Source organism: Mixophyes fleayi, chromosome 3 (assembly GCF_038048845.1).
Source record: "Mixophyes fleayi isolate aMixFle1 chromosome 3, aMixFle1.hap1, whole genome shotgun sequence".
NCBI lineage: Eukaryota > Metazoa > Chordata > Amphibia > Anura > Limnodynastidae > Mixophyes > Mixophyes fleayi.
This window is the reverse complement of record NC_134404.1, coordinates 286189473-286211429: the sequence shown is the minus strand read 5'-3', so window position 1 is coordinate 286211429 and position 21957 is coordinate 286189473. Positions and strand designations below refer to the sequence as shown.

At 38.2% G+C, this 21957-nt stretch overlaps 1 protein-coding gene across 2 annotated transcripts in view; it reads left to right on the top strand.

The window, feature by feature from the left end:
* SLC8A1 (solute carrier family 8 member A1) overlaps positions 1 to 21957 on the top strand; it is a 289944-nt gene that overhangs the window by 256869 nt on the left and 11118 nt on the right. For both annotated transcript variants that reach the window (XM_075203735.1, XM_075203736.1), the window contains exons 6-7: positions 3585 to 3684; positions 15473 to 15748. In XM_075203735.1, coding sequence (XP_075059836.1) covers positions 3585 to 3684; positions 15473 to 15748 — 376 coding nt within the window. The remainder of the gene's footprint in view (positions 1 to 3584; positions 3685 to 15472; positions 15749 to 21957) is intronic.

The following is a 21957-nucleotide window of genomic DNA, read 5'->3' as shown; positions in this document are numbered from 1 at the left end:
ATATTAACCCTTCCATTCCCTTTATTAATTTTGTTGCATATCTGAATCCTCTCAAGATCTACTATGTCCTTCTTATAAAGAAGTTCCTAAAACTGTACCCTATATTCCATATGCTGCCTAACTAGTGATTTATAGAGTGGTGATCAGGATCGGCAGAACACGGTGAGCCCAGTAAGCGTGGCTGTAGGTTGCCACATTTATCTGCCTCAAAAGAATGTCTTTTCAGTGCAGGCAATGTGCCCCCTTAAATTCTATATACAGAGCAGGTATCAGAACAAGTACGGGGGTGTAGGGTAGTGACACATGCGCAGTGAAGCTCCAGGTGGGCTTTACCTGCATTGCCCTTCATTATATGCCCAAGATACAGTTACCAAAATCTGTGACACCAGGAAGCAAACCAATAGTTAAAATCAGAGAATCAATCAGGGGTTCACAAAACAAGGAGCAGTTACAGCAATATGCAGGTCACAAAAGCTATAACCAGCAGGGAGGCTAAGCTCTCCATGCCTTTTAAACATATGTGAGCCAATCAGAGCTGAAGCAAGCAGCACACCCCTGACCCAGCACAAGTGAGTGCGTCAAGTAATTACACTCACGCACCCAGGTCCTGTCAACAGCTGGTGCAGAAGCGAGCAAGGTGTCACACTGACCTAGGAAACGGCCGAGATGTGAGAACTGGAAGTGACATCCCAGCTGCCAGGGCAACAGCCGGGACTCAATGCTGATAAGTACTCGAGCAGTTGCGGCTAGTGTGGCGGCTTGTGACACCACATTAGCCGCAACTTGTATTGCGGTTAGTGTGGATCTCCAAGTAACAGCTGGCTTTTTCTTCTGTCATCATGCTGCCTTGGTTCTCTCCGTAAGATCAAACAGGGAATTAGATGGAGCCCTGAAGGGGACAAGGCTCCACTCGCCAGTAAATGTACCTCAGTTGCACAGAAGAATACCAATTCCATTGTTCACAGTTCATATTGCTGGAGTTCTAGCCAGTTTTATTTGCCACTACCTCAGTGTAATTATGCAGCCTATGCCAGGGGTTAAGGGCTCTTCTATCCTCTTTCTCGGTCCTGACCTGCACATACACTGATTGCCCTGTTATGGGGATCGCCTCTAAGCCCTATACCACTTCTTGTTAACCAGAGCCCCTGAAATATCATTGGATGCTGACCTTCATCCTTGTGGAAGCCTCACCCCCAATCTTAAATATGGGCCTCTTTCTACCTACCCAAATATATAAACCTCTGAAAAGCGTTAGATTTAGGGAGCCCCTCTTTCCTCAAGGTGTCAGTTAACACTGGTAAATATCCCAATGTCAACTCACCTGGCCCGGTTGGGGAGGGCAGAGGTTGCTCCCAAGGATCCTGTCATAACTTGAGAGCAAGAATCCACCTCTCCTGTGGATAACTGTGATAGCAACCACTAGGGACCTTTCTTATGGATCCTGGCTCTTAAAGCTCTTTATGCTGCCTCTCATCCTTCTTCAGAGTTTACCACCATACTTTCTTTCCAGCATTATAACTGACACTAACAGCCTGGTTACTTCAACTTGTGTTACTGGAAATGGAGAACTGTGTGCGTCTTTTCCTTTTATGTGCCGCACTAGCCCTCCTGACATGACGCCACTCCCTCTATTCTCTTACTTACTACCAAACACATATCTTCCACTAACTCACTCTACAAGGGAAATCTTGCCTTCCTCCTCTAGATTGACATGATTTTCCCTGCCTAAAGAATCCACAAAAAAGGGGGACCTGCTTTTAATATGATCCACTGGCTGACTCCTGTTTGGGGTTTTTCAGAAACTACTACCATGTAAGTATAACCTAATTTAGTGAAATCATTTTTCAGGACCACTCTATCTCTAACTTTGTCCTTGGCACTGATATGTGCCATGGCCACTGATCCAGCCCCTCTCAATTGTCTATCGACTTGATAAAAATATGTTGATTCTGAGCACCCAGGGCTCAACAAACTGTTCATCATTCATTGTCCTGGCACCAGATCATCCAACATGTCCCCCTAATTGAATCTCCTACCACCAGCACCTGTCTGGCCTTCACTACACTCCTGTTCTGATCCTTAAGGGAGATTGTAGTTAATTGCATATTTTAATGCCATCTTATTGTAAAAATGGCATTGTAAATTCTTTATTGCACAAAGGTATTGATTTTTATATTAAAACTGAACAACTGCTCAGAGTGAACTGAACTGTCTTTGCATAAACCAGTTTAGCACTTAAATCTTTCATGAACGTATATAAATTATTCACAGCTTTCTGTGGTGTGTAAACTGGAGGCTTGGTAATGTATATTCATTGTAATTACCTTAATTCACAAGGTAACTCCATCTAGAAACATCTGAAAATATTCTACAGCACTTCCATAGGTTCCATGATATCTGGTAGAATTCGGAAGATGGACTCAAACCAACACTCACATACCAACATGAGTATTATTGTCATTTTTATTTAGCTCCAACATGTTGTGAGGATTTGTTAAGTGCAGAAAATACATACAGTCTAAGGACCAAAAACAAGGTCTGATTGTCTGAAGTTGAAACATTGAATACTATCTGTTGAACTAGTTGACCGGTTGAAGAATAGGGGACCAAAATGTCTCTTACTCAGCACATTCCATATTGAGGACATGCCCTATTACCAGTATCTTCTGTAGGATATTTCTTCTGGTGAATTCTTTCTGGGATACAACTTATCATTTATAAACTCCTACATGAGGATAGTTCAGGTTTACTTGATTACTGTTTTTATTGGTCTGTGTGCTGTTACTGCAAATTGATGTTTGTGACGTACTCTATGTTATGTTTCACCATTTTTATATAAAGTCTCTCACTGTTAAGTAGTTGGCATCTAGTACTTATTACCACACATTAAAGCATACGTGCCTGTGTTTACAATAGAGTTTCAGGTGTTTGGCATTCAACAATCAACACCTGCACACTTATGAATGTCAGTCCTCCATATATAGACATTTTGCTACATCTGCTTTGAGACTCCTACAGGTGCGATAGAGACACAATTCCCGCTTACGCCATAAGCGTAAATTGTGTCCAACTCTGCATAAGGCCCCTAATAAACAATGAGGAATAAGATGCAGTCTATGCACTCATTTGTACCAAGAGCTTTACATTGAAATTAGATTATTTCTGTTGAATAGTGAAAATTTCCATATTTATACTTCTGTCAGTATAAACCATCTATCCATAGAGAGGAAGTGAACAGTACAAGCCACTGGCAAAACCGTGTAAATGGTAAAAAGATCATATGTCATGTTTAAAAAAAAAAAAATTGTGTGCAAAATACCAATAATTTTGTTTTATCTACTTAACTTTATTTACAATTATACACATATCACCTAGCAGAACTAATTACTCATGACCATATATACAGCTAATAGGATGATAGCATATTTGCATTTTAAAAAATATATTTCCAGAATATTTTCTGCAATGGTACATTATGTACAACAGCTAGTATGCACCTGTCAAATGGTCAAGATTTTCCATATATTTAATTGTAAACACAAGTGAAAACTTCTAATGAGTCATTCACTCTTCCGTCTTTGCAGAGCACTGTGGACAAACTTATTAAAAAGACAAATCTTGCTCTAGTGGTTGGAACGAACAGCTGGAGAGAGCAATTCATTGAGGCGATTACAGTGAGCGCTGGTAAGTTCATACAATGCATGCTTACTTCTGTTTTCCCAAAGTGATCTTTGTATATGAATTTATGAATTTGAGATGACTTAAAAATGGGAAATTATATTAGCATGTTTGAACAAACACATCTTTATTATGTTTGTTGAAACATGCTAAGGGCTTTAACTCGATACATCGTAAGTCAAGGTATATGTTGATTTCAGAGACCATGTTATTATAAATTATAAAAACATGTCTCCTTAAGGATCATGTCTTAGAACTACATAATTAATGTTCCCCGATGGATTATTAAATTATTTACATTTAATATGAAAATATATTGACCAATGCTTAATTTAAATAATTATTTTCTTTTTCATTTTCCTTGAACATTAAAATATATCTCAATCAGAAGTAATTTTAATGCTACCTACACAGTTAGTACTGTTTGTTCTAATTCATCCTTCATTACATGGGACATTTATGAAATAAATCATTACCTATTGGTGAAAGCACATAAGTGTGTTTATCTCCACTTATGGCTAAGTGTTTCTTTTACTATTGTGGCTGTAATAGATGTTCCCATAATTTCCCGGATTTTTACTATTTCACAATGGGTCTGATTCATTAAGGAAATTAAGGCAGAAGAATGAGTGTGTTTTCTCCTGGACTAAACCAAGTTGCAATGCAAGGGGTGCATATTAGTTTATTATTTTACACATCAGTTAAATATTGGCTGTTTTTTCATGTAGCTGATATATACTTGATAGCTTTATTTTTACACTGAAATTTATAGTTGTTCTAGGACATGCCCTACCCAAATTATAAATCTGTCCCCACATATTAAATTTAGCTCCCCCTCCAATGCAACATGGTTTTGCCAAGGTGCAAAGTTACTCTTTTTTTTTTGCTTTACTTGTCTTAATAAATCAGGCCCAATGTGTTGTGAAGGTACAAGAAGTCGTTAATGATCCTGCCGCAGGTTCACCTACGGAAACCTTGTTACGACTTTCACTTGCTGTTGACAACATGACAATAATTCACACCCCACAAGCCCGCTGCCTAGGTGTAATCCTTGAATCAGAACTATCCTTCATTCCGCACTTCAACTCTATATCTAAATCATGTTACATATATCTAAAATATATTTCCAGAATATGCACAAACTGTAATTAATGTCCTTGTTATCTCCTGCATTGACTAATGCAATCCCATCCATACTGGTCTTTCCCTAATTTAACTCTCACCCCTACAATCTATTTTGTACGCAGCGACTTGATTGATTTTCCTTGCAAACCGTTCTTCCACTGCTAATCCACTTTGTCAGTTTCTACATTGGTTGCCTGTTTTTCACCAAATGTAATATAAAATTCTTCTACTAACATATAAGGCCATCAACAAAACTGCACCACTCTCCTCGCTTGTACTGAAAATATCTCCCAACTTGACACCTCTACACAACATCTGCGTCTCTCATTCACACTTATTATCTGCTCTCATTCCCTGTTACAGGACTTTTTTCAGGCTGCACCCACTTTGTAGTATTCCCTCTCTTGTACATTAAGACTCTCCCCTAGTCTTCAAACGTTCAAGCGTTCTCTGAAAACCCACCTCTTTAGGCAAGCTTATAAAATTCCCTAACCACTCTCTTAACCTCCCTAGGTTACCTTATTACCACCCTTTACACAGGTCAAACAAGACAACAACCCTTTGACCAACATTGCTATATGACTGGATCATATAGTCCTCTAAGCATTATTTTACCTTTGCAACCTAGCTGGACCAATACGCAATATGTAGCACTTAAACTCATGTATCAAACTCTCTTTGTCCCGTAGCTTGTAAGCAGCCCTCTTACCTCTCTGTCTGTCTGTATTACCCAGTAATGTTTTATTACTGTGTTTGTTACCAATTATAAAGTGCTATGGAACTTGCTGGCACTACATAAATTAATTTTGATGAAGATGATGATGATGATTGCAATAGTATTTAATGCTGGGTGTATGGAATTCCAGGATTATTGCTTAGTGGTTAAAATTCCATTACCACCTAAAGTGGCGAATTATGTGAGGAAGCGGGTTGTGAGGGAGACAACCAATCTGAAGCCACAATGTCCATGATTGGGAGCTTCCATTGTCCTCCTACTCACCAACCCCCCTGCAATATCACAAAATCCAGGGACTAGCCATGGAGCACCATGAAAAAGGGCTCTATGGGGAGGCATATCAATTAATATGCTACATTGGTTATTCTAGATTAACCATAGGTCAGAGATTAATTATGTTATTATTTGTTATAATAACGATTGCTGCTAGGTTAAGTAGTAAGTCAGTATATGGCCTAACCACAAATTAACCAAATTATGGACAAGTAGAGAACACCTAAAATCCTGTACCTGTAACTAAGTGTCCAGCATTTATATCAGAGGTGGCCGGATCTTAGTGAAACAGGATCTATTTTTTTTCACTTTTTGTTCACTCACTGTACGGTGATCTACCGCCCTCTTATCTCAGTGCACTACTAAGCACGCTGACATATATCTATCCTAAAAGAACACAGAATATTGATTAATCCAGCCACAGTTTTAATAAAAAAACATTCCAACATAAAAACATATAAGAGAGGACCTCCACTGCATTGGATGATGTCCTAAAGTTAGGAATCAAGTGCTCATCAGTTACAGATGACAGGAATATTTAGTTCATTCTTTTCATATTTGAAAATGCTGACTCACAAAACTAGGTGGGTCCAAAATGTGCTGTCGCCTTTCCTTATGTTTGGATATTTCTCCTCAACCAGTAAATTGCAGAAGTTTCCCCAAGAGTCTTTAATGTAGATGTAATTTTGTAAACGTATCATCTCATTTACAAATGAAGACAATTTGCAAGAAAACTGAGAGTGGGCGGCAGGCAAATGGGTGGTGGTCTTCTTTCCCGGGAGCCTAGGAGAGCTCCCAGGCATTCCAGGAGAGTAGGCAACTATAAATGAAACCAATTAATTAATTTACCAATAGCAAGTACAGCAACGTCCCTCTCATCAGCCCAGCAGTGTGTTCTCTCTGCCGCACATCAATGCGACCTTACTAGCCTGCTGGAACAACCTGCTAAAAACTTTATTGCATGCCAGCTCTGCTAATGTGCAGATACAAATAGTCTCTGGGCATACTCACGTTTCCCCTCTGCTCTTCAAAGTGTGCAAAATAAAGCGGTAACAGTGAAGGCAAAACATAAGAGAAAAACTAAGTGTAGCAAGGTGAACAGGGTTTGATGAGCTCCCAGTCGATGCAAAACTGTAGGATATGCCAAATAATTTGGGTGGGGTACGCGTCGCCGATGCTGAGGACACTACAAAAGAAAAACAATTTCAGAAGACAACGACAAGAATATACACAGACTTACCTGATCAGCGACTGCCCAGATATCCGATCGTACCAGAACACTGACAGGAGGGTCTTCTGAATGCACAGGTGTCCGGCAGTAGTGCCTGACATCATTGCGCCCTTAATTAGTTTTTATTTAAAGCGGCAATGTTGGGACCCCTCTCTTAACAGTTAACCTGCGTGGTCCCGAGATTGCCGCTTTAAATAATAGTCATCGGTGAAGAGACTACCACCGAATAATTCACTCCTTACTCCAGTCTTCTTAAGCAGTTGCAGTTTTCTTCCAACATAAAAGCAGCATAACACAAACAGTATGTGTTCCAAGGCTTCCTAACAATAACTACACCCACCAGCCTAACTATTGTCCGGCTGCTAGTCAGCGTTGGAAGCCCCGCCCATCAGATTCCACAATCTTTTGATTCACAACAAACATACCACAGCAATCACACCCATGTCGTGCACCTGTGAGTAAAATCCTTCCTCGAGGTAACAGCAGGATCATTAACCCTGTCTGTACCTTTCCCTGCTGAAAAGGTTCTATTCTGGTTACCTTCCACAATACATAGTCATATTTTACCTACTGTGAATATTGGTTTAAAGAGGGTTTTCCACTCTAAATAGTGTTGTGCCGACATTTTCCACCATTTTGCTGTTTACACCAGGGTGCTGGTCTTTGTGAAGCAGAAGAGCGTGAATGAAAATAAAAAAGACTCAACAAATAAATTGTGACAGTTCCAAAGTCTTACCATAATCACATGAATAAACCTCTTTGAAAAATAGACTAATAAACAAAAGAAAAAATATGGAAAAGCTTTTAACTTTTTACAGTTATTAAACAATTCTAATTATGCCATCCAGATGTATGTACTTCACTCATTAGTTATTAATACATTCCAGTTGTTCATGATTACATAAGGAACATATTGGTTGCATGGACTGATTAATGTAACAGCTTGTTACATCATGAGATGCTCTCCTAATGTAAAGGCATGTGGAATAACCGTTCCCCCCAGCTTCCTCACTAGAACAATGAGTACTGATAAGGAGACTTGCAAGCGGTACTCCCTGGGGAAAATATTCCAATAAACCTCTTCAAAAAGAGAATAGGCTTCTGAAACATACAATTTCCATGGTAGCCCTTTGAGTCAATGCCCCAGCCACTGCGTTGTTAGAACGTGACACATCGCCTTCTGCTTCTTCATAATTATCTCCAGTTTCCCTCTCATTATGCTACTTTTAAAAATGATACTATGTGGTTTGAACAGCTAACCTGATGCACAAGAAATTGTGTACCAAAGGAAACGCTTTTCTTTTGCATCTGTGGCCTCCTTGTTTGTGCCAATAACAATAACATGTCAAACAAGACCTTTGAATCCTTAAGGATTTGATGTTTAATATATAATATTAAAGCTGCTGCTCCAGTGACCTAGGTATATCTAGGATACAGCAAATAAAGCTGCTCATGTTTTTATATGGCAAAACCAGAACATTCTAAAGATAATTCTTTGAGATAAGTAAATTATAATTTATTTACACTGATAAACCATAACGTTAAAACCACTGACAAGTGAAGTGAATAACATTGATTATCTTGTTACAATGGCACCTGTCAAGGGGTGGGATATATTAGTCAGCAAGTGAACAGGCAATTCTTGACATTGATATCTTGGAAGCAGGAAAAATGGGCACACGTAAGGATTTGAGGATATTAACAAGGTCCAAATTGTATAGGCTAGATGACTGGGTCAGCATCTCCAAACGGCAGGTCTTGTGGGATGTTCCCGGTATGCATTGGTTAGTACTTACTAAAAGTGGTCCAAGGAAGGACAACCAGTGAACCAGCGACAGGGTCATGGTTGCCCCAGGCTCATTGATGCGCGTGGGGAGTGAAGGCTAGCTCATCTGGTCCAATCCCACAGAAGAGCTACTGTAGCATAAATTGCTGAAAAAGTTAATGCTGAATATGATATAAAGGTGTTAGAACACAGTGCATCACAGCTTGCTGCATATGTTTCTGCGTAGCTGCAGACCAGTCGGAGTACCCATGTTGACCCCTGTAAACATGGGCACATAAGCGCTAGAACTGGACCATGAGGCAATGGAAGAAGGTGGCCTGGTCTGATGAATCACGTTTTCTGTTACATCAATTGGACGGCTGGGTGTGTGTGCATTGTTTTCTTGGGGAAGAGTTGACACCAGGAAGCAGTTATGGAAGACAGCAAACTGGCGGAGGCAGCGTGATGTTCTAGGAATTGTTCTGCTGGGAAACCTTGGATCCTGGCATTTATGTGGATGTTACTTTGAACCACTTACCTAAACATTGTTGCATACCAAATGCACCCTTTTATAGTAACGGTATTCACCCTATGGCAGTTGCCTCTTTTAGCATGATAATACCGCCCTGCCACACTGCATAACTTATTCAGGAATTGTTTGAGGAACATGACAAAGTGTTCAAGGTGTTGACTTGGCCCCCAAAATTACCCAGATCTCAATCCGATTGAGTTTCTGTAAGATGTGCTGGAAAAACAAGTCCGAGCCAACGAGGCCCCACCTCACAAATTACAGGACTTAAACTATCTGATTCCACAGGACACCTTAAGAGGTCTTGTGGAGTCCATACCTGGACAGGTCAGAGCTGTTTTGGAGGCAGGAGGGGGACCTACACATTATTAGGCAGGTGGTTTTAAACTTATGGCCGATTGGTGTATATCACCTTACCTTCCATTTTCAGTGACCACCCCACCTCCCCCCAAATAGCTGAACTAATGATTTCCCTCTCCAGGGTCTCATTTGGCTCCACCCCTGCTATGAAATGCCGAAATTCACAGCATCATATATTGGGGGGGGTTAACGGCGCAATCACATCATTAAGCTCCATACTTATAGCGTTCCGGATGGATGCCTACGGGATAGAAGGCAAGTATGATGTAATGTGTTTGCATTTTGAAAACGTTTCAATAAATACTAACAAAGCTCAGAAAATAACAGTACATATTGATAACTGCTTTCAGTATACGGGATAATAGGAACTATGCAGTTTGTCAAAATGGAAACATATGGAACTTTTTAGAACCCTGAACCGTCTCTGTGAATAAGGAACATTTTAAAATGATGGTAACAGGATGCAATATTTCTAGAAAAGTAAATAACATTTTAAAAAAACTTTAATAAACAGTGTTCAAATTGCACCATTCCACCAATGAATTTATAAGCATCAATGAGTCTGGTTTCTCTAACAAAAATAATGTCACGTGACCCTTAGGTACTGCTTTGTGTGTTAGTGTATTGCCTAGTCACGAGTGCTACTGTCTTCAAAGTGATGACTTACCATTATTATAGTAACAGATGATTCCTGAAACATGATCTCTGGTCTCCTTGAAGCTCCATACTATCCTTTGCTAAATGCCAGACATTTAAGGGTAACTGCACTTTGACTGTCTTAAATATGAATCTGAACTTGAGAATGTTCTTCTGAAGGACAGCGACTGATGCTGCTATTAGTGTCAGATGTTCTGTTTTGTCTCCTGTGGATTCTGTCAATTAAAGATTCCAATTACATTACAGTCATCAAAGAGAAATGCCACCGTGCCCTGTCCTGGTGCATTTGGAGATGGCACATTGCAGTCAGTGTCACTGGGTCTGCAGAGACTGTTCGAGGTCACTCGGGCTTAGCTCCTAGCAATTTTTCATTTTATGATATTTTTTTTTGTGATTAACTTAATTGTGACTCTCAGTGCAGATGTTGCCAGCTGCCTCTCAATCCTGATTATGACAGCTTATCCCAAAAGCCCATATACATCCTCCCATTCAATCCAGCACAAGCCAAATTAATCATTCACTAAAGGGATTGCTTTTGGAGAGATTTATGCTTCAGTGCTGTATTTTATGATCTAGCAAAAGGAAATGTTATTTGCATTGTTGTGATTTTATAAGTCTGTTCCGCTGACAGTAAAGATAATATAAATGCATAAAAAGTTCATATAATGAGTGGTTAGACAGAGGCTTTATCTGGCAGCAAGAATCATGTACAAATCATTGGAAAATATTAAGTAATATTAGTAGTATTAAGTTATATTGGCTTTCTTCTATAAAGGTCAAATTAGATGCTTTCACTTGCCTTCAAAAAATAGATTCCTTAGTCTCCATATTTAAGAGATATGTAAGGAAGAACTCTATGCAAATTGGATATTTTCTCCATTGAGGATAAGTCCCCCCAAGTCTGATGAGAGTTGTTCCTTACGATCCCATCCCTTACTTCACAATTGCTGCATGGTTAGTAGGGGCCACTGCAGTTGCCAGTGGAGTGGAACCAGCTGGTAAGGAGACATCAAAGAATAAATTTGGGCACTTCATGGGAAAATCTTTGCTCACTATATATAAAGCAAAAGAGAACATTCTAGAAAAGCCATTTTCTTTTATTCTTTTATTGGCACATATGCTGATTTTTTTGCAGCATACAATCTAAGCAGTGCTGTACTTATTATATTGGGCACTGCTTGCTTGTTTTGTCTTGCTGGTATGCAGGCGACAAATCTGCTCAGGGCCTGATTATGGGTTCAGGCAAACCTTATAGCGCCCCTCGCCTTCCACGTCAAACTAATATGCACTACGGAATTTGATGGCGCTATATAAATAAATGTTGATGATGATATGTAGTCAGTAAAAATGAACTTGTCCTTAGTTTAAAATCTGGTTTCCTTCACCCTCCCCCCCACCAATGTTTATGTTACTGTGTTTTTGAAACTCCGCTCCACTTGGCATTTTAAAAGGGTCACAATCTTTGTCACTCATTTCGTTTTCATTAAAATTGAGAACTGTATAGCAGAATGAAAGCTTGAACAAGCGCTACTGAGGGTGAAGACTTGGAGGTGGAGGGGCTGTCATGCCTGCGCCTACCGCCATCTTTGTCTCTCCTACTTGCTTATCCTAAAGCCCTGCCCAAAGATGACTTATTGTCTTCAGCCTTCACCATGGAAATACCTCTTACTAGATTTTATTTCATGTTTTTTATCTTTGAACTTTGAACAACTATTCTATTATATTTTAAAATAAATTTCAGTTTATACCTCTCACTATCACAATTTTGTACCCTAAAAAATGTTGCACCCCCAAAAAAAACCTTGCGCCCTAGTCTGCAGCCTAGTCAACCTATTGGATAATTAGCCCTGATTCTGTCCAAGGTCACAAGGAAATAATACTATTTGAACCAAGGTCTCCTGCTTATATAGTCAATAAAAATAATTTTCAAACCACAAAAATTGTAGACATGAAACACATTTCTTTTTGGACAAATGCACTTTATTGTCTACTTCCCACATAACAAAGAGCACACCTACATTATGGTTTCGGAACAGCCTTTGTTAAAACACTGTGTGCAACCTTTTGTGAAATTGTGAATCAGGCAGGTGGAAAAAGCAATTTGTGGATTCAAGGTTGGCATAGGGGCTGCTTATAAGCTTTTGGGGCTTTTGAAAGTGTGAAATTAATTTTAGATGCATTTTTACAGTATATAGTATAATGTAAAACATATTAAATAATGCAAGGCTACCCACCCTGTGTGCAATGCAAGGCTACCCCCACCACTACTGTGTTTCTTCACCTCTCCCTTATGTTTTTATTGTGACCCTTCAACTTCTCCTTATTTATTGTCTGTCCCTTTGCCCATGTGCCCCTACCTTAATATATAAGTCACCTATGACTATAAAATTGCAAAGTCCTAACAATCCCTGGCGTTAAATCAATAACACCCACGTTTAATAATTAGGCATCAGTCCCTGCAACCAGCCCCAACTATTAAATTAAATAAAATTAATAGTATTCACATTTAATAAATAACCCTATTTCTCCAACCATCCTGAAAATTAAATGAATAGTATTCTGATTTAATAAATAAATCAATTTCCCTCCCCCCAAACATCCCTGGTAATAAATTAATAGCATTCCATTTAATAAATATACCTATTTTGTGCAACTATTCCGGCATTAAATAATTCATATTCAGATTTAATAAATAGCCCTCCACCTCTCCAAACATTCAATAAACAGCAACCAAACCACCCCATCGTTAAATTAAATTAAAGGTCAAATTATGCTACTTTAACTTAAATAATTAACTCCCACCCACAGTCCACAATTAAATTATTAGGCCAACTTTCATGCTCATTACATTAAGGCAAACCCCCCATCCCTCATTACATTCAGATTACCCCCCTTTTCTCATTACATTCAGACAAACCCCCTTCCCTCATTACATTAACAACAAACCCACCCCCTTCCATCACTACATTCAGACACCCTCCTTCCCCCATTATATTCAGACACCCTCCTTCCCCCATTATATTCAGACACCCTCCTTCCCCCATTATATTCAGACACCCTCCTTCCATCATTACATTCAGAAACCCCCTTTCCACCATTACATTTAGACAACCCCTCCCTTCCCTTATTATAGTAAGACAAACCCACCCTCTATCATCACTACATTCAGGTAATGGCCCCCTACCCCCGTTACATTAAGACAAACCCCCTCTTCCCTCATTACATTCAGGCAAACCCCCCCTCATTACATTCAGACAACCCCTGCCTTCCCGCATTCCAGAAGACAAACCCACCCCCTTCCATACTACATTCAGACAAGCCCCCCTTCCCCATTACGTTTAGACAACATAAAATACACTTATTTCATAAACTTTTCAAAAAAATGACACAAACCATGGTGAGCAAAACATATTTCTTCTATTTTTTTCAACTGTTTGATACTTCTGGATTGTTACTAATTTTCCTTACCTTTATATTTATGGGATGGATCATATTAAACAAATGGTGATTGTAGGTAAAATGTAATTTTTGAATAATATACTTCCCTTAGCTCCAGCATTACCCCTACCCAGCGTGTCCCCCTGAAGGATCCTTCGGATCCTAGAAAATGATCTTTTTTAAAGGACCATCAGTGTATTTAATGCCTCTCTCCTGTGGACTTTCCAATTTCACAAATGAGAGGTTAATTGGGAATAGACATCAACAACTCACCTGTCTGGTTCAATCAGAGGAAAATGCAGGTGAACCTGTCAGATTGGGGGAACACTGAATAAAAGGAAAGTAGAATTTCTCCTAATGAGAGAACATCTAATACAGAATTTCTGGGTTGACAGCACTTTAGTAATGTCCCATATTGCCTGATTGCTGGTCCCTGTTTATGACTCTGGTGCCTTTTCAGCTAAATAAAGAATTATTAGAGAGCTCTTTTCCTTGATATGATGTATTTCAGCAAGGTTTTATAAATGTCTGAGATGATTATAATGAAACATTTATAACAATCTCACAATTTGGCCTAAACAACACAAATGTCCCGGTAACGGCCATAACGAGAAAATTCAGCCAAGTTTGATTATTTTAAAGCAAAGAGACAGCATTTTTAAAATCTTAAAAAATCAAATGAAATGTAAAGATTGTATTTAAAAAATATATAATTAACCCATTTGCATAGTCAGTGAATGATACAAACAGAAAAGTAATTACACCATATGTGAATATTTCATAGAGATTGATCATTTTCTAATCCAGCAAATAAGTAAATATTTGTTATTTACATGTGTTGGTTTGATTATAATGTAACAGTTGTTTACTATGGCTGGTTGAAGGTTAGTTCAAAAAGTGAATACTGTAGTACAGTGGTAACGTTTAAAAAGTAACTCCACCATTTATTACTATTATGGCTAATATATTTAGGACAACAGGGTCAGTTTTTCATCTGACGTCTTCGATCATTGTGATGTGGCCACGCCCTATTTTCAAGTGGTCACGCCCCCTGTTCCGCTGATAGACATGTTAGGAGGTATGGATCTATGGTATATGAGAACTCTGATGGAGGGGCAAATAGGATGGAAGGAGAACAATATGATGTGTATCTCAAGGCTCTGTTTATCACAGGGTGAAAAGCCAAGCTTCCCATTCCATGCATGCTCCTGGCCCCTGAGTATGCTCAGTAGAGTAACATCGGGGCTTTTAGAGCGATAACCCTTATCGCTCAGGATATTATTCACTATGGCATCAAAAAGTCATTTTTATTGTCTTTATAAGCAGCTATGAAAAATTACACTTTTCACTGCAATAACAATTAAGTTGATTAATAGAGCCTTTAAAAAACTATATCGCTAACAGAAAGAAAGTTGAGAGGTGTGTTAGTAAAATAAAATGTGTACTTAGACATCAACCAGACTTGTAGCTACAACATTAAGTTACTGATTGTGTTTCCATCTGATCTATTAATCATCAATTGTCAGAGCCTTTTTATGTGTTTTAAATAAGTCAGAAGATGGGCACATTTTATGTAATCCCATCTAGTTCACAACATTGTTTACAATTTTATGATAACTCACATAAATAATAATCACTTGTGATTACCTTAGTGATTTCTATATAATATTTTTTTCTTAGGGGAAGATGATGACGATGATGAATGTGGAGAGGAGAAACTACCGTCCTGCTTCGACTATGTGATGCATTTTCTGACTGTGTTCTGGAAAGTTCTCTTCGCCTTTGTCCCACCGACAGAGTACTGGAATGGATGGGCTTGTTTTATAGTGTCCATCACAATGATTGGCCTCCTGACAGCCTTCATTGGTGATTTGGCTTCTCATTTTGGCTGTACCATCGGCTTAAAGGATTCTGTTACTGCCGTCGTTTTCGTGGCTCTAGGAACATCGGTACCTGGTAAGTGTGTGTACTGTAACTTTATTAGAGAGTCATTTTAATTTGTAACATTGTATATCTGGGCTATCAGAAGCATGTCTATGTTTCTTAGGTCCCATTACAGTATATTTCGTACATGGATGTGATGCATAATATAATGGCAGTACTATAAAGGGTGAAATTTACTCTGTGTAATGTATATTTAGATACTTACCCTTATCATACAGGAACCTTACTTTTCCAAAGCACTTTGTGAAATGACATTTTCCAGATATGTCATCATTATATTGGATGGGAGCTTTGGTCCATCCACTAAAGTCAAGTACATTCTTGTTGACAGCTTCACCCTCTGCTACATTTCCGGGCAATGTTGTCTGGACAATAGAGAGTTAGAAATCACTTGTGCTCAAAAGCGCTGAAATCAGGAATAAAGCACATATATTATCTTGAGACAAAGCACACAGTTAGCTCATATGTACCAGGGTAGGGAAGTCTGTTAATGTAAACTACAAAAACACAGAAGTGGTTATATGATTTTGTTATGTATAAAATATTGACAGATACTCTGTAGTTTTTTAAAAGACTGTATAGTGTTGAAAAAACAATATTTATTAAAAGTTTCTATATAAAAAAGAGAGAGAAAGGCCATGGGTCCCCATTGGAAGATATTGCAATTTTTAATTGCATAGAAGAGTAAAAAAGGAAGGTATATTTATTACAGAGAGATACAGCCAATACTTCCAGATGCAAAGTCAAACAATAACACACATTCAGGGCTTAAGTGGTTATGTCATATTTGCAACACATCGAATGGTGCAAGGCTTCCCCATATGCATATCCAATATCGTATTGGGAATCTGAATCACTTAGAAAACAGCCTAAAATTTGTTTTAAATTCGTTCAGCATATAAAAATAACAATGTTCATAATTGTGGCGAAGTACAGTTGTTTTTTTTCTACCTTTCTATATAAGATAAATAAAATTAAATACCCTGTTCTATTATGCTACCAAATAAAATCCTTATTTTTCTCCAAGCAGAAAAAAAAAATTAACAAGGATAAACTGCATAATTAAAAGATTATTCCCTCTGGAACTTAAGCAGTCCATTAATGTAAACTTTGACCTTAACACCTGCCGAAATCTGACATTGAAAAGAGATTAGGCTGTTATCCTGACATAGAATTCTAGATGGTTTATAAGCTATATAAAATAATGAGTGTAGAGATATAATTCCTGTTAGGATTGTATGAACAGCTTAAGAACAACAAAATCCTGACTTAGCAATATTCAATATTCAGGATAAATGTCAACCCACCAGCTAGCACTTTTAATGTTCTTGTTTTTTTTTTAAAGCAGGTCATAGGAAAAATATTAAAATATCCAAGCACATAAAACATGCATCTGTTTTTATCATCAGCTCTGAGTTCGGCAGGAGATTGAATTTTCCTCATCCGATAAATTATTCACAGTACTGATTTAACGTTATAAACATCTTAATAGACTTCCTCTTATTGCAGTTTTTCAGTTGCCAATGTGCGATTAGGTCTTGAGGAGTTCACATGTGAAGTGTTAATCCCATACTCGCTTAACTCAAGAAAACATTGTTATAACCAGTATTATTGTTACTTCCTTAATTACATAAGACATTATTCTCTTGTTCTATGATATTATTTTCTGTATGTTTTTATTATCTGATTATGTGTTGTTTTTTTAAAGGCAACCTTTAACGAAAATTTGTAAAAAAAACGAAACATATAGGACCTCATTTAGAGTCGGAAGTGTAGGAGTGGGAGTGTGCCGCAGCTTGGTAGGGTATTACGAGTGGCAAGCAACCCCAGTTGTGTCCCACTCGTAATACCACTACCGCGCTTCCATCAGTTCCTTCAGCTAGCTAACCGCTTGTGCCACCTAATTCCTGCCGCACAGCTTTAGCCCTGTTTTCACGTGTGTTGCGTCTGCGCCTCACTGCGACTAGGATTTATTTACATGCTCACACCTTCACAATTCCGTGTTTCGCCCATTCTCTCGTAGTGAGCCGCAAGCTGACGCAAGTGTTAATTGCGTCCAAGATGCAGGCGAATATATGGTGCTTTCTGCACATGCGTGATAGTGTTTTTTTGTTGGATGCACCTAAAACGGACTTTGCGTCCGACTCTAAATGAGGTCCATAATATGTATTCCCCTAATAGACTCTCCACGGAATCCTAGGCTCTATAAAAAATACACTGTATGTATATATATATTTATGTATATATATATATATATATATATATATATATATATAAAAAAATATTTCAGTATAAAGTCTCCTTAAATTGAGATGAAGTCTCTGATGAATGTCCCCTCAAAGTTGGTGTTTACTGATAATTCTCAGATAAGAGAGATCTTAGATGATGGACAAGAAGTCTGCTAACGCAGTTCGCAGATAGTGTCATGCAGTTGGCACTATATCTGCAAGTGTGTGACCCAACGCGATTAGCATAGCCAAGAATTATCCAACCCAAATTATAGATTCAGTTGACAGGCTACCACTGTCGGACTGTGTGTGTTATCATTTGTCAACTGCACTAGAAGGTCCACATGTGCACGGATGGCTTTTATAGTTTGACCACTTACATTTGGCCAGCATTATATTGTGATGGAGATGGGGAGCGTTTGGAATTGTAAAGTAAAATAGTCAGTAAGTCAGACTCTTCTGACTGCTTATTTCCAGGTAATTATGTCTTGGCAGATAACAGGAGCAACTAAGGGAATTTTTGTTAGATGCCTTGCATTCAAATAGTAATGTTAATGACCCTCATTCCATTATATTAGTGTTTCCATTATTCCTTCTTAGCTAATTTAGTAGAGAACTTTTAAACATTATAAAACTTTAAAGAACTGCCATTAACTTTACTCCGTTGCTTGTCTAGGCAGCGATTTGTTTTTATTAATTGCTGCCATCTGTTAAGCATTCAATATCAAAGAATATTGTAACCAATCAACCACTTGCCAATAAATTCATGATGACAAATTTTATATTACTCAATACATTTTTATAAAATGTATATTATAACATAATTTCTCCATCTCACAGGTTAACTTTGATAACCATTTATCTTGTTTACCTACTAATGTTGAAATACTATAGCTGAACTATGTTTTTCCAGTCATCTCGACCAACCAAACTATATATGTCCAGCATACACATATGGGGCCTTAGTCATTAAGGAAAGTATCTGCTGATTTTGACTGTATTGTGTGCAAAATCACTCTGCGCACACCTATAACCGGGACATACATCCATGCACGAAGCCCGTTGCGTAAGAGGATGCAACATACACTTGCTACAGCCTATGATTTCGGGGAAGCAGTGTTTGGCCACAGTCAACTTACAGTGAGGATGTGCCAAGCTCAAGCATGTGCAGCCATGTCTGCGCAGATCAAAGCTACTTGTTTTTCTGCCATATCTCTTGCAACAGCTATAGGGCTAGTCTAAGTCCTGAGTCCTAGTGATGTCAGTCACGTATGCATGTTATAACATGTGTCTGCAATCTGTAAAATTGACCGCTATGTACAGTAGACATTTAGGACAGCCTAATAAATGGTTTTCCAACCGAAAAAACATATATATAAAAATGTGTTGTTTTTTTTTACATTTCCATTAATAATGACTATATTATTGACAGGTAACATGAATTGCTTAATATTTTTTTTTCTGTGCGTTCTTTTGAGATTTTGTATCTCACACAGGTATTGTACGTACCCTGCAGTGTCTGGTCTAGTACAGCAGAGTGAACCTACACCCATGGTCATCAGCACACGTATCTTGAGATCCGTTCCTTCTTGACTTAGGTGCAGTTTAAAACAAACGTATGCTACGCTCACTATGCGTGCCTTAAAGACTCAGGCCCATCCTGTGCAAAATGTCATCATTTTATTTTGCCACTTATTTCAATTACTCACCCAATTTAGTAGTATACACATTGTGGGCAATTCATGACAGACATCCCATTATTAAAGCAACGGTAGACACAAGAAAGCAAAATATCAGTCACCAGCCAGGATAACAGATGCCGGTGCTTAACGAGCCAATGTTATTTTTCAGTATCAGTGTAAAAAAAAAATCCTTATACTGTGCTGTATTTTATTAACTTAATATTGGTTGTTTTAAAATTTCCCAAGCAGAAACAAAGTCGTGTGAAGGTTATATGGATGAATGCTTCCATGTCTTCTTGTATTATAACCTAGTTTATCATTAAGACAGGTAAAGAGCTTCCCATCTTCACTGTCATTCTGTACTCTTGTCTCCCTCTCACGTTTCTCAGTTTAGTCTTTTTTTCAGTATATTGACTTACAGGGGATAACGTCTTACATCATATTATATGCAATAAGTGTTACACTGCATTGGAAAGATGACGTTAAGTGGCCAGTACCTTATGTAAATTGCTTTTGACTTTGTATTGTTTGTATGTTCGTTATAGTTGAGAGCCAGACACAAATTGGCAATGTAAGCTTTCTCTTTGAAAACCTGCCGTTTGCATTTCCTGCATCACTGGGCACAGTAAAAATGATATGCAAATACAAAATGTCATCATAGCACATTGCTGGACCACTATATTAATGTGCTCCCTACCATCATTACCTGAACTGTGAAAAGACACTACAATTGTTTTGCTTTTCAGAGGAGAAAATGTTTTGTAAGGCTTTAGCTTACAGGTTTCTATGAGCCTTTCTGCCACATTTGCCAGCTAAATCTGTCACTTTATCTTTTTGGCTTCCTCCTGCATTTTTTGATAAGGTCTTTACATAATGCAGGTAGTTTTATGTTGTTGCCATCAGATATGTATATATCAGGTGTATCCATTACCCATTACCCTTTCTGTGTCATATTTAAGTAAATAAGTTTGTTCGATTGATATAAAGGTCTTAGAAACCACAGAATTAAGCCAGAAAACAAAGCATTATTTAAAGTATGTAGGAAATTAAAGTCATGTTTAGCAGACTACTTCTATCAGGAGTATAACTGCAAGCATGATAAAAAGGACAGAACAAAAATTAAACACAGTTCAGAAAAAAATCTAGAATAGCAATGTAAGTTAGTGATATTGGAGTAATTTATCATCAGCAGCAGCTGTTATTTATATAGCACCACTAATTCCACAGCGCTGTACAGAGAACTCACTCACATCAGTCCCTGTTCTATTGCAGCTTACAGTCTAAATTCCCTAACACACACACACATACCGAGAGAGACTAAGGTCAATTTAGAAGCAGCCAATTAACCTACTAGTATGTTTTTGGAGTGTGGGAGGAAACCGGAGCACCTGGAGGAAACACACGCAAACACGGGGAGATTTCTAAAAATGTTATTGCTAGTGAAAGGTACAGTGTAATAATAAAGTCTAATAATGATATTTGTTGGTATAACACAAAAGCATAAAGCTTAGTCAAAAGCATAGGTATTCAGGGGTTTATTTATGGAAGTGCGAAAAGCCCTATTGCAGTCAAAAACATATGTTTAAGGCAGCAATTGGGCTTTGCTCTATACATCAAGGGTTATCTATATACCCTTTTTCTCTCAGTAATGAACATTTAGTAGCTCTCTTTTCGACATGGTGGATTAATAGTAGTTTACAACTTTTCATCTGTTCATTGGCACCATATATCCTTGTAAATGAAGGTTTGTAAAGTTATGTTCCACAGATTAGAGCTGTTTTCATTTAATAGTACAAATGTTTTACTGGAATTAACAAATTGGGAGGTCCATATTTAAATGTGGCAGCCGCCAGTGTGACCTAATTGGTTGGCAGTTCAACTTCGATGCAGCCAGGAAATACTTATATCTGTGAGACATCTTTATATTCTACTCTTCAAGCTCTCAAGTCTGTTCAGGACTAGCATGCCATGGGAAACACTTTAATGACGTTTTAAAGCCAAAACGCAAAATCTGCTAGCACTTAAGCCGGCTGGATCCCCAATGAGTTAATTATCTTTCAGAGATAGTATATAACTATCAGCAATCACAGAGCATATGTTATGCACTAGGAAATTGGGCCAACACGTTCAAATAGCATTGACATCTGAAGCTGAAATTTACGAGATTAAATCTTACAGACTGCTGTCTGTAAGTCTGTGCAAGTATAGGAAAGGTTTATCTGCTCAGCAGTTAAAATTCCAGTATATAATGCTTTGGGTTTACTAGGTAAACAGTGCTGCTTATACAACCCATTATTCAATACCTCAAAAA